At 40.1% G+C, this 17,597-nt stretch overlaps 1 protein-coding gene across 7 annotated transcripts in view; it reads left to right on the forward strand.

Moving 5' to 3' along the window:
* The window catches only part of CDC42BPA (CDC42 binding protein kinase alpha), a 333,741-nt gene extending 316,673 nt beyond the window's left edge, over window positions 1-17,068 (forward strand). For 4 of the 7 annotated variants that reach the window (XM_067564832.1, XM_067564833.1, XM_067564834.1 and 1 more), the window contains 4 exons: window positions 9,782-9,899; window positions 10,579-10,736; window positions 12,148-12,261; window positions 13,672-17,068. In XM_067564832.1, coding sequence (XP_067420933.1) covers window positions 9,782-9,899; window positions 10,579-10,736; window positions 12,148-12,261; window positions 13,672-13,749 — 468 coding nt within the window. In that variant the 3' untranslated portion in view covers window positions 13,750-17,068. Of the gene's footprint in view, window positions 1-1,466; window positions 3,565-3,656; window positions 3,843-9,781; window positions 9,900-10,578; window positions 10,737-12,147 lie in introns of those variants that run through there. The other 3 variants (XM_067564840.1, XM_067564839.1, XM_067564837.1) reach the window with 2 other exon arrangements.
* Window positions 17,069-17,597: the final 529 nt, after the last annotated feature.

Below are 17,597 nucleotides of genomic sequence, written 5' to 3' on the forward strand. Positions count from 1 at the left end.
ACAGGTTGGGAACAACTGCTCTAGATCATGGTTGAGGTCCATTGGCAGGGCAGCGTGTGTGAGGAAAGTTTACACTGTCTATGCCTGTGCTTTGCCTGTTTTTTCATGAGCACTAAAATGCACTTTAAAAAATTGAGGATTTTTTGGTAGGGGGAGAGGAAAGAGGGAAACAGGCTTAATTTTGTTATCTACTGCCTCTTCTCAGTGTTTTATCTGTGTGCGCCTTTTGGAGTATACATTTCTCTGAGCAGGGACTGTCTTGAAATATGTCTTGTACAGCACTAATTTAAAATTAAATTAAAATAGAAGAATTTAATTTCAGTATCTTAAAGTTATAAAATAATTATCAGTAAGATTGAGAGTTTTTAGCTGTTCCAAACTGTGGGACACATTGTCCAAAATAGATGCCAGCACGTGGACATGGACATGCACAACATGCATTTTTTAATTTGAAGAGTAGTTGCTTATGCATGTAACAATATGCTCATAAAGGTATAATTGCTTTGTGTGTGCCGTTTTCAAGTTTGTGGGTGCTTATATGCACTTTGCAAACACAATTTAGACACCTATTTTTGAAAAGTTGTCTCTTTAAGGAGTAAGTCAAACTGTTGGATGTAATTGAGTTACCTGGAGAGGTGGTGGAATCTCCATCCTTGGAGGTTTGTAAGCTGCAGCTTGACAAAGCCCTGGCTGGGATGATTTAGTTGGGGTTGGCCCTGCTTTGAGCAGGTGGGGTTGGACTAGATGACCTCCTGAGGCCCCTTCCAACCCTAATCTTCTATGATTCTATGAACTGGAGTAAATTGCTGCCTTTTAACACAATCCTACACTGTAACCACTGTGGGTTACATATGCACCTGCACACAGCCCCCATTGACCTCAATGCATGTCTATACTGCAGCTGGGAGCAAGTCTCCCAGCACCAGTCGTCAGACTTGCGCTAGCAGGGCTTGTGCTAGCATGCTAAAAGTAGCAGTGTGGACATTCAGCTTGGGCAGAAGCTTAGGCTCCCAACCCCACCCGATCCCCTAGGCTTCAGAGCCTGCGCTCCAGCCTAAGCCAGAACATCCACACTGCTATTTTTAGAGCACTAGCTTTACCCTGCTAGTGCAAGTCTGTCTGCCCAAGCTGCAATGTAGACATACACAGTGGGGCTCTGGGTAGGCTTTGTATACACAGAGCTCAGTGTAGGAGTGGGGCCATCATGGTGAAAATACAAAAGGCAATCAGAACTGTAATGTTTTTAACAGCAGTACTTCCATTATATTTTAAGGGTCAGTGTGAATCTCTTTGCGGTAGGTGGGTTTACTTTCTTAAAAGAACAAAACTTCTTATCTGCCACCAACAGATTTTATATATATATATATATATGTAGGTACTAGTTCTGGATCAGTCTTGATTTGTGTAATTTAGAATCATTCCTGTTAATATCCCCAGACTTATTTATTTACACTTTTTCCCCCTAGCAGTCTGTCACCAATTAAAAACACATGAACTTGTGTCCTGGCAGTTCAGTACATTTTCTGGCCTCCCTTCTGCCCTTTTGACTCTTGAAGCCACTTTATCATGGATGCTCCCTCATAGTGAAGATCCGAATCCTGGGATTGCAGTTACTGCAGCACATACCAACTACCTGTGTCCATCGGATGTGCAGGACTGATTTTCCATTCATACTCTGCATGCCTGATATTTTCGTTACAAGACTATTCTTGACAGCCATTGTATTTGAACTTGAGTTCATTATACTTAAATCTGACTTCATTATACATGAACCATTATATTTCAGTAACGAACTGGATTTACTGAAACAGGTAGAATTCTACTTGTAGAGGCATTCAGAGTAATTACTATTACGCACTTTTAGTGTTACATAAAGCCAGTGGGAACACTGCATCTGAGGGCAGACTATGATCCTTGGCAGGAGGATTGGTTTCCAAAAGTGCTGCTGTATCCTGACATTTCCACATTAATGAATGCTGGCTAAACATTTTTGTGGTCTGCTGTGGGCCTGCCCTCAGCTTCCAAGCTGGTAGTATTAGTACGTTTTTTCCCTTCCTTATTAGGCTTTTTAAAACATACCCTCACTTTGCAGCAAGCGCACTATTTTGTATAGATGGCTCAGCAATCTCTGCTTTTCTCTTGGGACCATTATCAAAAAAGTGGCTTCCGTTGCACCGGTGATTGCACTAATATCCTGGATTCTGCTAACTGTATTAATAGCAATTAAAATATACCATATACCAAATGCAGTAAATCAATAATTGATGCTTTATTGGCATGCAATGCTTCATAATACAAATGTGTAAAAAAATGTTGGGAGTTTACCAACTCAGCTTGAGGGAACAGTAGAGAGCAATAATAACTATTGTTTGATACTGGAGATAATATATACTGGGCTATCACTTAACGCTTTCCGGAACTTTCATAAATTTCTTGTAGAAAATGTAGTGCCTTAAGTTTAGCAGAAGTCACCTGATTGCATTGCAGCATATTTTATTTTTTAAATTCTCACATTGCTCAGATGTTTTTTGGTCAAAAGTTGGTGAGATCAGTTGGACAAGGGAAGGAGGAAGGGATGGAGATTAGGAAAAAGTGGCCTAGTTTGCCATTAGCCAATATACCCCCAAGCAAATTGACAACCCGTATATCCATGTATGGAATGATTCTATAGATGGAGGGAAAATGAAACTTAAAATATTCAAATCAGTCTTAGAATTACAAGAGCATCTGTGGCCATACATTCTTTGGAGACTCATTAGAAGTTGATTTTTGTCTAATTTGCAGATTTAATTCATTTTTTCCTTTGTCTATATTTTCAATTTGGGAGTATAACACCCAACAGTGCAAAGTTGACCTATAAAAATACTTGGATTTCTGAATATCTTTCTGCCTCATGAACTAAGGGTGTAACTCATTGCTGTACAGAGAGACACTACGAGATCTAAAGTCCCATAGTTCTTATTTGGGTCTTTACTGATGCATAGGCTTTGCCCTGTCCTTTTACATGGGGGTAAATTTCACCCCACTAGCCTGAAACTAACTAGTTCACCTTCCCATGCTGATCTCCATTCCTGTTCTGCTGACACATTTTGTTCCCTGAAGCTATAAATATAATATATCCTTATGGTGATTGATTTTTTTAATGAAATCATCAAAAGGTATGCATAACAAGAAGCAGAATTTGTTTTTTCACTGTCATGCCCCCAAATCTTCCCTCCCTTACCATCTCATCTTTGTTCATCATCCCTTGTTTGTGTTATGTCTAACTTAGATTGTGAGCTCCTCAAAGCAGGGATCTGATGCTTTTCTCTTGTCTGTAAAGCACCATGCACATCTGCGGTGCTACTTGAAGTATTAAATAATAATAAATATTAGAATACATTCCCAATGAGTTATAAGCTTGATTTGTTTTAAGTTTATAGCAGTAGCAAGGGTGACAGGTACATGGGATACAATGTAAAGAAGTTGATAATGAGGGGTGGGAGGGTAACTTAAGGATGTGTCTATTTTCTAGCAAGCAGGATATTTATTGTCAATTTGATCCAGTCCTTTAAATTACACATATCCCTGCAGATGGTGTTTGCTAGTAATTTCACCTACTGTATAACCAGTGGAACCATCTCTCATTATCTTTTTCTCTCTGTTGTCTTTGATAGCCATGTTTCCCTTATCCATCCCCGCATCGTCACTTCAGTCTGATCTCTTCTCCGAGCAACTTTGAGCACATCTATCACATGACTGTTAATTCAGCTGAAAAATTCCTACTTTATGATTCCATAAACCTTGCATATTCCCCATCTCTGCGCTCTGTCCCTGGTACACCAGCCTTTATGACTCCGAGGGTATGAACGTCTGAGTTGGGTGTTCGCTGTACTAATACTGTGTGGCTTTCATTTTGCCTGGCTAACAACATGAGAGAAACAAAATTTTGTGAATGGTTTCTTTCACCTCTTAGTCCTCCCAGCTGTTTTGTATTTGCAGGCAATCCTGATGTCTTCCACAGTTCATGACATATCAAGAAACAATTTTTCACAGCTTAAAAAATTAAGGAGCAAAATTATTGTCCCTATGAAAAGGGGTGTGGAAGATTAAATTATAGAGCTTTATATTCCACAGTGTTCATCCTCTAGCAGTAAACAATAGAAGGATATTCTGTATTCTTGATAAATTTGAGCTCGAAAAGGGCTCAAGATATACCTATATTGAGCCAAACTTTTGAACTGTTCATTAATAATAAACTTTTCTGTAGTTTAAGAACTTTGTATGATTAAAAGAAAAACTCATTTGGTGCACTGAAGAGTTTATAGCCTAAATTAGACAAACCTGGAACAAAAAGATAGACAAAGGGAGGGACTAAAGAAAAAGCAAATAAAAATACTGTGAGCTTCCTTATGGAGAAAGCAAATTCTATAACTCCTGGTATATTTAAGCAAAGACTGAGGTGTAGGACAGGCAGTGATGAATAGACACTTTGACTTGGATTGTAAAATCTTTGGGGCAAGGAAAGTGTCTCTTTGTTCTGTGTTTGTGCCTAGCACTATGAAGTCCTTGGTCAGTCTCTGGGGATCCTGGGCTCTATACATACAAATAATGAATAATAATAAAATGGACACCAACATTCATTGCAAAACACACTGTTACACACCATGGTCTTTTCTGCCATGCATTCCCTGCCCCTGTGCAGATTATCTCCAGTGGGACTAGGAATAACCTGCAAGGAAGATTGTACATAAAGGCCACAACTTGATCAAGGTTGTATGGGTCTGATTCAAAGCTCTCTGAAGTCCGTGAAAAGGCCCCTGTTGATAGCAGTGGGCTTTGGATTCAGGCCCTTTATGCATCTATATGCAAAACCTTGACTGTGAGACTGCCAGGAATGCCCTTTCGCTGCTTCTTTTGCAGAGGGATTATAAAGCAGTGTCTCTGCAGCTTTGAGTAACCTAAACCAGAATCCACTACAGCTTCCTGTTGCTGCGTAGGGTTTTCAGGTCTGTGCAGTATTCAGAAGAATTTGGACTCCTGAGGGAAATTTACTCGTCACATAAAAGGGGAGGAAGCTGCAATACAGAGTCAAGGCTGTTAGCAGGAAAATTTTGGGAAATTATACGTGGACCGCCAGGCACAATTAAATCACAAGGACTAAACACACGGTCAGTTGTCACTGTCAGAAACGTCCTGACCTTCACAACTACAAAATAAGAAAAAATGAAGCAACAGCATTTTGAAGAAGATGGCCTGTATGTAGTCATCTGCATCTGGTTTGTTCTGTTTGTGTTTAAACTTGTGGCTTTTTCTGTTGGGTGGAGAGTTGCGTGGAATATATGCAACGAATACCCAACTCAAAACCCAACCCAAAAAAAAGAAACAACAACAATCTTTATTAAGTAGGGTTGATATTCATTTTTGTGCAAAGGTCAGTCCAGTGCTTATGCCCCCTAAAGTCTCTCCTTGCATCCTACTTAGTGCATGTATTATTTCCTATACCTACAACATCCTGGTGTATTTCAGTAAGCAATCAGCCACCAGGCCCCAATCCTGTATCCCTTCCTTACTCATGTAGGGAAACCAATGAGAGCTGCTTGATTGGGCCCTTGCTGTGTAAAATCATGGTAAAAATACTGATCTTTTTCTAAGAGCACCCACAATATTAACATTACAATTACACTGAAATCAGTGATGTTACACTAGTGTTAAACTAGTGTGACACAAGTGAATCAGGAGCCTTTTGTGTGGGGCTCAGCTCAAGCGCCTGAGCGCATGACATTTGGCTTGTGTGATGGAATGCATTTTCTTCGCTTTGTTCTGACTTGAGGAGAGAAACAGTATTGTGTAAACCATCAGATGTTGGGTTTTTTTTTTCCCACTTAGCCTACAGATGCTGGTACTCTTCATAGAACTCAGTAGTTGCTCAGATACCACAACAATGGGCACACCTGAATAGGATGGAATCACCAGTATGAGTAAAAACAATGGGTCTGTAACACACATGGGCGCTCATATGTTGCTTTGTGATTTCATATGCCCAAAATAACCTTTTACAGTGGGAAATAGTAAGCCAAGGTTTGCTTAGTGATGGATGAATAGAAATCCCAGTAGGAGACTGCTTAGAAAATACAACGGAAATCTCCCATAGAGACAAATTTCACCCACTCACTCTGCAAGGCCTATGTGCAGCAGAACTGGTGTAGTTGCATTGCATAAAGCGGTGGATTAGGGAAGGCCACAGGGAGGTATGGTTTGAGGGTAGCTCAAGGGCAACATGGTAGAGGAGCAGGAGCAAAGTCTGTAGAGCCACCATTACACAGAGCTCTTAGCCATTGTATCTGTGCAGCGTAGTAACCCTGCCCACAGCTGGTTCCTCTCTGACTGAGGCTTACAAGGTTACAGTGGCATAGCTGTACTGCTACAACTGTGCTGCTAACATAATAAAACCAATTCAACAAGCGATGGTACACTGTGCACATGAGCGCTTATGCCAGCAAAATTTATGACACTCGGGGGAAGACAGCCGGCGCGGGTTACACCCCTGAGCAACAAACATTTTGCTGACATAAGTGTTAGTGCAGACATGGCCTGAGCTCATGAGTGGCATTCTGATGCAGTAAACTAAGGTGAGACTTTCAGCCTCCATCACAACAATTAACTGAGACTGTTCTGCAAGCAGGTCGCCACTGCAATTATTGCCTCTTCAAAGCGTATCTTCTATTTCCCTGTGTATTTTTTTTGCTTGTTTCAGAGCTGGTGATGGATTTTACATGCTGGGATTTGAATTGTTTGGGGGGTGTGTGTGTGTGTGGGGGGGGGGGTGTTAAGTATTTGTCTCAGGGTTCTTTTCTTAATGACTTTTACCTTGCTGCTCTTTGCTGTTTTATAACCACTGCTTTGTTTGTTCCCTTATGTGAAGTCTTTGTCTGCTTCATGTGCACACGGTTTTGTTGTTGTTCTTTTTGTATTTTACTGGCATTGATTTTTAGCAGAAAGAAGAGTGAAATATTTGCTCAGAGAGGATAAACGCATATAAGGATTACATGGACTTTCCAAACAGATAAAAGAGAAAACAATGGTGGTCAAGTTTTGTTCCTGTTAACTTTAAAGGTTTTATTGTATTACAGCTGATCTCTTTAAAATGAATGTAGTCTTCCCAAGTACCAAAATTGTTTGTTTCCAACCCCACCCCCTTTGTTGATTAAGTCTAAGGAGGTTAGCCACCTTATCATTAAATAGTCTCTTTGAAGACCCATATGCTGCTTATTTGACAAGCATAAAAGGCCCTTCTTGCATTTCCAGTGTATTAATCACAACATATAACAACTCAAAAGTGCTGTATTTGGCTTTCTCTAATGTGTCTCAAAATACCTCAATTACCTGCTCAGTAGCCAAATACCCCTGAGTGCTTAATCCCTTCTCAGTCTGTGCAATCTTTACTGTTTCTAAACTATCTATATGTTCATGTTGTTGTAATTTATATCAAAATTGCCTACCATGTGCTGGGGTGTCACAAGAACAAGCACTAGATACTCCATTTCATGTTTTGTGATAAGTGAGATAACATATTTCATTTGTCCACTGCTTTCTGAAAGAAGAGCACACAGACAATGCAGGGCAATATGTTCTTGGGAATGATTTGAAAGGCACTTTTTAACACCTGCAGGTATCTGCTAAATTACCGTTGGGAGCAATCAAACATTGGCAGGGAGACACATTGGATAATCAGTAAGGCTTTTCCATCCCTAAAGTCTCAGATTCTCATATGTTGGTGGCTGAGAGAAATACTGGAAAGAAATTCACAATTCATGTTTGCTTATTGCGAATAAAAGTTGTTCCCTCCATGTATGAGAATGAGGCGGAGGGCCTCTCTTACTAACCGGGAAGGACTGATCATAAGTGTGGCATGAGAAACAATGGCAGTAACAAACAATAATTCTTACCCCTTTACACCTTCTAACTGCATTGCTCACTTTAATCCAGTTAAACCCTCTTTTTACATAACCTACCTAGAGAAATGAATAGAGACTTTAAATTATTGTACATATTCTTACCATCTGCTTCCCATTCTTACCATCTATTATATACATAAGGAGATGTATTTTAGACACCTGTTTATCAACGGATGAGAGCGACAAAGGGTGATGTGATGCAGACTGTATAAAATTGTTCAAGCACACCCTTTCCCCTGTAAACTGGTTTTGAATACTGATTTGATATACCTGTATTATTATTGACATGCTATTAGACAAAACTAAACTGTAACTTAATATGATTCTTCAATAAAAGAAAAAAATTAATTCTTTAATAAAATGGTGTGGCGTTAGATGTGTGTTCAGATCTTTCTAACATGGGGCCTGAAAATGGAAATGTAATGTTGACTTCTTCCTTATGTCTTTTTCCTAAGGTAGATTTGAGATCCCTTGCAGCTAAGGTATCTGTTATGTAGTAATGGAAGAAATAAATATAGTATATATGAGAGAAATCTTTAAAAGTGTAGTAAGTTACATATTCTGTATTGGGAACATAATTGTGTGTATGAGAGGAATGGCTAGTGAGGCTGCAAAGTTTGTGCAAAAAAACCCCTTGGAAATGGCATGACAGCAATGGAATGTCTGGGTTAGGGCTTTTCCCTGACATAAAAATGGTGCGGGTCAGGCTGAGTTGCTATTTTTTGTGGTCCAGGATATTTTGCTAACAAACTGTTACATTTCTGATTCTCTCTGAGTAGGAGGGTTGGGCAGAGCCAATTTCAAACTTTGTATTGTATTTTTAAGTTTCAGTAACATCTCTGTCTCAGAAGGCAGCTGCCATTGTGAATTTTCTTTTATACTTGACTGTATTATCCTACTATAATGAAGATTTCATGGGGTATTATTGATAGAAAAAAGAAGAAGCGGGTGTAGTTTAAACAAGAAATTAAATTAGTACTGCTCAGTGCTATCTGTAATTGTTTGGTTCTGCTTTTTTATAAAGAGACTGTGTTTTCACCTCTGTGTGTAGAGGTTTGATATACCTAATTCCCATTAATGCTACTGCGTTCTATATGCAAACCATCTGGAGCACAAGCTAAGTACTCTCTTATGTTTAGCTAAAGATTCACAGACAGGCAGTCACATTGGAAACAGTAAAGTGAGCCCTAATTTGAGATGACAATGAATGAAAATACTTATAAAAAACCAAAAGCATAATCTGAAAACAGGAGGCCAAATTCTGCTCTTAAATATTTCCATGAAGTTCTGGAGTAACTCCACTGAAAGCAGTGGAGTGACTTGAGCATAACTGAAAGCACAGTTTGACTTAATATGTCTGTGTAATTGCAAGACATACAGTGCAGGAATCGGGCTGATTAAATAATATTAGTTTCATAAAGTATATGCAAACCATGAATTACGGTATCAGAGATAATTTTAATAAAATACTTCTTGAAAAGATATAGCTAGAAACAAAGCCTCTTTTCTTTAACTGACTGTATTATCTAAATTGGTACCAGTTGTCAGACTCCCTGTCAGCATCAGCAAGGAAATTCTGACCTATTAGCACATTTTCAGTCATCTGCATATGTCCATGTCATTCAAAACTTCACTATCATGCTGTGTTCTTTCAGTCCCTGCAAATAGTATCCTGCAAATTTGCTGACCTGTCACCCAGATAATTATCTCTGGGACGGTTGGGGCATTTGGGTTTTTTTTTTTGCTTAACTTGGTACCTCCCGCCTTTAGCAGCCACTGCTGACTCAGCAGTAAATGAATAACGAATAAAAACCGTTCTCTTTTTGTGTCTCCCTGCACTGCAGAACCTTCGGCCTCAGGAAAGTCGGACCATGTTCAGTGGCTCTGTCAGTATCCCATCTATCACAAAATCCCGCACAGAACCAGGGCGATCGATGAGCGCTAGTAGCGGGTTGGCAGCAAGTGAGTGACCAGCTCTCCGTCTTGCCGCAAGCCCCATGCAGAAACGTTATAAGCTAATGCTTACGGCTGTGCTTGGTGAGCAGGGTTTTCAGAGTTGCTCGGCAGTGGCCCAACTCTGTTGCCCCTGAAGCCAATGGGTGTGTTTTACCATTGACTTCAATGGGAGCAATTAGACTGACACTGAGCACTTTTGAAAATCCCACATGGTATTTGTTGTTTCTTAAAACATATCTATCTTTCTTGATAGTATTAAATGACTGAGATCAGAATTAGTACTGTGTTCCTCAATACTGTGACTTCTTGACTGCTACTTAAGGGCTTCATCCTGCCCCTACTGAAGTCAATGGCAAATTGTTTTTTTTAACTTCATTGTTAGCGTTAAGTACTTGGACTCTTCTGTGCATGAAACAGCACTGGAAATGGAAATGGAAACAGCTGCTGAAAATGGAAGGGTTAAATTTTAAACTCTGCTCTTTACTCCCACCAGCCTGCCTAGATATTGCAGGATTCAGTGCACGAGCATATCCACCATGTAATCCAGAGTATAACAGAGTACATGTAAGATTATGTAGAGGGAGGTTCTGTAGGAAAACAAAACTAGTCTAAGTAACAGCTAGCAAACTTCTTTGTGTCTTGCACACACATTCATAATGCAGTTTTATTCACACACACCTTTTAGGATCATCTGCACAGAATGGCAGCGCTTTGCGGAGGGAATTCTCAGGAGGGAGCTATGGAGCAAAGCGTCAGCCTATGGCATCGCCATCAGATGGTTCACTGTCCTCTGGTGGTTTGGACCAAGGCAGTGATGTGCCGACAAGGGATTATGAACGAGAGGTGAGTAACAAGAGAAGAGAAGAAAACTGCAAACTGTAGATACCGATAGGGCCCAAATTCTAGTCTCAGTTTTGCTGGTGCAGCAGAGCAGGATTTGGCCCTAGGAAAGCTTAGAAATAATTGTTCAAAATAAAATTTTCTATTTCTTGTCTTTTGAGACTTGCTGACATAGGATTTTGGTCAGGCTATATCAGCTTTAAACATCTGGACAGATGTGCAGAAAATGCACTGAGGTGGTCTACTCAGTATCCTGGGGACCTAGAATCAATAAGGCTCATGAATGTACTTGATCAAGTAACTGCACAAACTTGATACTGACCTTTTGCAGCTAAAAGGGCCAACACTCCATGTGTCTTTTGGCAGCAAGAAAGCTTTAGGGCAGAAGCAGATGAATCATAAAAAAGACATATTGGTTTGTGTTCATTGAATGCCTAGAATTAATCAGTGAATATGTAAACAAAAATTGTAAAATCTTTTCTCTTCAGACAAGCTTTATCTGCATTCCACCCAAATATTTAAAGGGAGCTAAGAGAAATCATTTCATCTGTTACACCATTTATAAAACATGCCCTTCACTAAGTCCACAGGTGCACATACAAATACAACCCCTCCCAGCCACCGCTTCACTGCATTCCCCCTTCATGTTCCTCAGCCAGAATCCTGGAGTATACAGATGAGCCTAAATTCCAGTGTCGGGGGCCCTTCACCAGCAACATGCTCCTGATGGTTCAAACTGAAAACGGCTGGCAAAAATGCCCCAGACGATCTCCCCCTCTGCATCGTTATTACGTAGGGAGTGATCGGGGCTCTGTGGTTGCCAGGGTTTTTATAAATCAAAATCAACATTTTCAGTTGTAGATGAAAGTGAATTAAATGCCAGCTCGGACTGCAGAGTGAGCATGTCCATTCTACACTAACTGAAGCTTCAAGATGGGTAGCTCATGCAGAGTGCTTTGCATCAGCATTCAGTTACAAAGGGACGGATAACTGTGGGGCAAGGTCAACATCAGAAAGGGAACTTCCTAGCCAAACACAGGTGTGAAACAAAGTGTCTCCAGCACCACTGCTGTCTGGGCGTCCAAGAGCAGATGGGGGTCCAGAAGCAACCCAAAGTTGCAAACCTCACTAAGGTGATATACCTGTCATTTGTCAATAACAAGGGCAGATGCTTCCTCTATATTCCATCATCACTTATGCCTTGTGTGTGGGCTTTAGAAAACTTGCTCAAATGCATAGAAAAGCAAATATTGAGCAAAGAATATTAAGTTTTCTGTCCAATAAGTGGAAATGTATGCAGAACTTTAGCTCCAGCCAACTGCTTGTCAAAATGTATGGTCCCCTTTGCTCTGACTGATTTACTCCTGTTGTGTTACTGCTTATTGATGTTCTTCTGCATTTTTTTGGGCTGCAGGATTCTGATTCTCCAAGGCATTCTACAGCTTCTAACAGTTCCAACCTAAGTAGTCCTCCCAGCCCAGTTTCTCCTCACAAGACCAAGAGTCTCTCCCTGGAGAGCTCTGACCACGTGAGTTGGGACACATGAACTGCTTCAGCATTCAGATCCAACATCACTGCGGCTTGTTATCCCCATGGCTCCCCCTTCACTCAATCCAATTCTCACTTTCATCACCTTCCCCTCCCTCTGGGAAGGGAGGGAAGAAGATAAAAGGTTTGCCTTCTCTAACACTATTCAATGCTGCCTCGGTCTCCCCAGATTTAGCAGCAGCAAACGAGCAAACCTAGGGTGTTAGTAAACAACAGATGCAGATTTGTATTAGTACTGGTTTCATTTCATGTGGTTTCAGCTGCTTTCCTTATTATAGGTATATTTACCCACCCTAATTTGAAAAAAAAAGTAGCTTAACTAGACCAGAAGAGTATCAATAAATGAATAAATCAGATGGATTTTGTTTTCACGCAAGAGCTGATTATTCTGTACAAGAGTAGCACAGAGACTCCAATCAGTCCATCAGAGGCACATAAAAGCTTTCAGCTAGCCACCACATTTGAATGTCAATCTGATTGTCGCCAGCAAATCCTTATTAAAACGATGCATATTTTACTACAGTACAGAGTTTAAATAAATACACAAATTTAAGAGTAAATACATATGTATATATTCAAGGAGAAAAAGCAGCATCCTGTATGTGAAGAAGATGGATGCCTATTTAAGAGACCCTTTAATTTTCAAAGATTTGTGTTGTTCCCGCTTTCATGCTAAGTAACACACACATTGGAGGCCTGGGGCCTACATTTATGCAGGAGCAGAATGTTCTCCTTGGGTAACACTGCACTGTTTTAGGAGAAATCCCCCCCACTGTGGTCAGTGACCTTTATTCCTCTTGTCAGTAACAGAATTAAAGCTGTAATCTTCATTTTGAAGATGCCCTGCCACTCTCCTATCTACAATGGAGAGCAACATTCAACCATGTTGGCATCATGGTTTCCAGTGGGGTGTGTGCTAGTTGTGCAACTTGACACTCTTGGAGCGCATGGGATCTTTGTTGAATACAGCACACCCTAAGGCCGTAATGGGGCAGTGCGGAAGAAATCATAGGAGAATACCATTTCTCAAAAAGGAAGTGACTGACCTGGTTTACTGAGGAAGGAACTAGGTCTTCTGAGCATCGTTAGCCACCTGTGAACCAGAAAGCTGTTACATTGATTACCAAACGTTAGTGTACAATCTACATCAGTCAAACATGAGTGCCGTTAGCCCTAAAAAAGCCTCCGTTGAATATGTTGTTGCTGTAGCATAGTGAAGAACCTTGCAGATGCTGACCTAATACTGTTAATGCTGTGGCAGTTTGACATCTGGTAGCCCAGTGCTGCCATGCTGATGAGGGTAATGATTCCCACCCTGCAAATTTTGGACTGTGGTTTCAAGTTTTTTTCTATACCATACCTTGCTGTTTGGTTTTTAACACCGATGCAGGTTGCAGGGCGGAAAGCACACCACCAGAGGGCAGGCTCAGAAAAAAGATGCATGTCTACCTTTCAGCAAAGAGCCTGACACTTAACTCAACGGCATAGAGGGGGACAAGGTAAAATGCAAATGGATGTCAAGCAGGAAATAAGTCCATTCCCTTTTTCAGTGTGAGAGGCTCTTCTCCGTGGGATCATTGCTAACGTTACGCCACAACCACACTCAAGCATAAAAAGGGCTTTTTGTATTTAGAAAGCTGGTTTTCCTATGATTTGGGATTTTTTTTATGTCTCCTATCAAACCATTCCAAGTGCTTACAGGCAGCAGAATAACATGTTTTATTCACCTTAGTAGATGCTGAAATGAATGGGACTTTTCCAGTTCCCTTCACTGAAGGAAATTATGGGTAAATTCAAGCAGGGTACAGATGAATTAGGGTAATTTACAGGCACAGCCAAAACACAAAATAAGGAGTGAGACACAACTTACTGCCTTTACTCTCCTAGGTGCTAGTTCTGTGTTTCATTCTGTATTGAGTGGATTGTCCACACACAAACCTGTCATTCAAATGTTTTTTGGGGGCTTGGGGTGGGACGGGGAATACAAAAATGTTCTACAAACCATCATGTGTCAAAATCCTACCTGTCCTGTTTGGTATCAAGTTGGTGCCAGATGTTTCACTGTCACAACTAAACTTGGCACTGAATATTAAAATCTATACCAAACCCTTTGAATCCCTTCCCAGCCTGGTAGCTTTTCATGTCTTTGCAGGACAGACATACCACAGGGACTGGCATTATTTAAAGTCCATAGTCAACTTTAAGAAAAAGGTTGTATATTGCTCCATGTGCACCAAAGGCTCCTCTTCCTACAATTGCCTTCTCCTGGTGTAGCACATCTGGTCAAGAAAGCGTGCAGACTAGTTTTGTATTGACATGTTAATCCTATTTTGACGTTTACCTATTAAAGGGAGGATATGAGGCTGCTAACATTTAAAAAATATAGTCCCACATGGAAGGGTCAGTTTATCAGGAATCAAACTGTATTCCTTGTCTCTGCTCCATTGAAAATGGAACCAAGATACAACTTACTTTAAAACTAATGCTAAACAAACCAGTATATTTGCTTATACTCATATTATGGTGAATATGAACCTGTTTGTAGTTACAAATGTACATTTTCAGATGGAGCATAGATTTGTCACTTTGCAGAGCTGAATTCCAGAAGGTGAGACCTACCCTGTGAAGCCTAGCCTAAGTACAGTAATCCTTCACAGTGTCTTTTTAAGATGAGTGTTTTTAGTCTGGTACTGTATGTTTTACACAAATCCACTCCTGTTAAAAAGAGGGAGAAACAGCAATTGTTTTCTCAGTTAAAAATTAAATGTCCACATGAGTTATTTGAAAAGAAAAAAAAGCTTTCTAGGAATTAGTTATATACTGAATTGGTTCTGATGTTCCATTTAAGTTTAGGCCACGTTAAATCTTTTTGTTGTTGTGAACACTTGTTACAAAACATGGATGGTGCAGATACGCTTTTTCAAGTCTCATCAGAATAAGAAAAATAACTTTGTCATTTGAACTCTGATATCTCAGAAGCAGTTGGCGTGTAAGGTTTGGTGTTTGCAACTATGCATTGTAGCATTGTTTAAAGGTTCCAGTCATATATGCTTGCATTTAGCCAGGCAATTTATAATCTCCCATTGACTTTTGACTCATCTTGTAACATATGTTCTGTGTACACTCATATATATATTTGGGGGGGGCGGGCAGACTAAGACTGAAAACATTCTTCATTTATCAGGATATACTATGCTTAAGCAAATGCCTTTGCTTCAGTCACTGAAAGGCTCCAAATAGATTTAAACACCTCCCTGAGGACCATAGCTTCCAGAACAAGAAAGGTGCAGGAAATCACTTTAAGCTCCCCCTCACCCCCCAAAAAAAAATCACACTTAGTTCCCCCATTTCATAATTCTCAAACCAAGCTTTAGCACTTTGTCTGTTTCACATACCACCTCTTCGAAAACCCACTGCATTTGCTAGTTTTAAAATATTCTGTCATCACCTAGGCAGCTTTTCTCTCCATCTCGGTCTCTTACTATCTGGGTTGTTTGTTATGTGGATTTTTATTATTCAAAAGTTTTGCAGTTCTGACTTGTGCTGTTAAGAACAATAATCTTGAGTCTGATAAAATTACAAACAACATGTATTGCACTCCCAGCTATCTGGTTTATGGAACAATGAAGCAGAGGAATGCAGGGTTCTCTGCATACAAAACAAATGAAAGCAGAGACAATGTATTGGGGAGGGTGTAGTTAATTGCAACTACAGCCCTGGACTTAAGCAAAACATGAAGAGTGTCAGACTTGCAGAATGATACACTGCGGTCAGAAGAATTTCTGACAAATGGGCACACCCTGAGCAGATAGAGCCTTGTATGTCAAGCAGCTTTGAGGGGCCAGACTGAAAATAGAGTGGGCCCAGCCCCTGACTGATAGAGAACAGAGTTCCTAAAATTCCAGCTATTTCTAGGTTGTAGGAAGCGTTTTTCTTTCAACCATGATCACAAAAAATTTGAAAATATTTTTACTTTTGAGAAGTTTGCCAGGGTGAAGTTCACCCTTGAGCAGAGAGCTTATGCACCACTTAAACCTTACCCTGAGAATTTAAATGGTACGTGGACTTTGTGCAGGCCTGCTTCACAAGAGTTAATTCTACAAAGGACCCTCTGTGCTGAGGTGAATCTCAAGCTAACGCTATAGGCAACAGTGTAGCTCTAGAAGATAAAATGGAGTTGTGTACTCACATCCTATTTGAGAAAAAAACCCAAAGATCTAATCTGCGGTAGTAGACCTTTCAGCATTAAGACCTCAGTGTGCAGTGAGGCAATTCCACAGCTTGTTTCTTTCCAGGCAGTTGGGCGGGGGGACGACACAAAACCTCATTCACAGGGAAGAAATCTACAAACAAAACCAGTCTTGGTATTGCAGAGCAATTATACCTGCTTTTTTATGTATGACCGTTTCATATCATTTATTTTTAAAAAAATATTTTTTAGGTTTTTTTTCATTGTAATATTATTGTACAGGTTTGCATGGCATAGATGTAATCACTTTTTGGTTTTAGAGTATAAAAGCTGTAAGTGTGCGTGTGTGTGTGGGGAAAAGATACTGCTTTTTTGCCTCTTCTCACTCTTTATTTTGTTTTATATGCCCTCACTGTGGTAGGGGACGTTGTAAGAGATTCTCTGCTACAGAATGATGTAGATTCTTTTGCACAGAAATATTTAAGGTGGAACAGTCAACAATGTAATAAATGACTTGACACCAATATTTTATGTTGGTAACACTTAATATTAACCTACTTTGATGTATTGCAATAAAAACAGGGAACTGTTAGAAATACATATGGTTTGTGGGCTTTTTTTCCACCCCATGTTAATCTTTTGGAAGAAGGAATCTTGTAGGCATGTTGAGTATAACTATCATGTAAATGTGCACATTACTACATCATATTGACATACACAGATGAAACTACTTTTACAGGTGCCACCACCCTTTTAGAAACTCACTATGCATTATTGATGTTAAGAGTTGAGTTCTGTTGAACTTTAGCCACCTTACAGTTAAATATATTTAGCGGAGGCTAGTATTTAGCTGAGGTTAGTCCTGCTCTGAGCAGGGGGTTGGACTAGATAACCTCCTGCGGTCCCTTCCAACTCTATGATTCTATATTCAATTTCATCAGCTACAGCTCCCCTAAGCTTTTTGATTAGTTCAGACTATCCCACTGTAAGTAGACCATGTTTTCATCAATAGTTAGCCACCATCTTCCTTTTGCTTTTGAGGCCCTCTTCCTTCACTCTGATGAAATTGCTTTGCTTTTCACCAAGAAGTTCTGGACCATCATCAGCCTACCAGGTACCCCATTGTA

Source organism: Emydura macquarii, unplaced genomic scaffold, assembly GCF_026122565.2.
Source record: "Emydura macquarii macquarii isolate MOO-44397 ecotype Brisbane River unplaced genomic scaffold, CSIRO-AGI_Emac_v2 contig_2676, whole genome shotgun sequence".
Classification (NCBI taxonomy): Eukaryota; Metazoa; Chordata; order Testudines; family Chelidae; genus Emydura; species Emydura macquarii.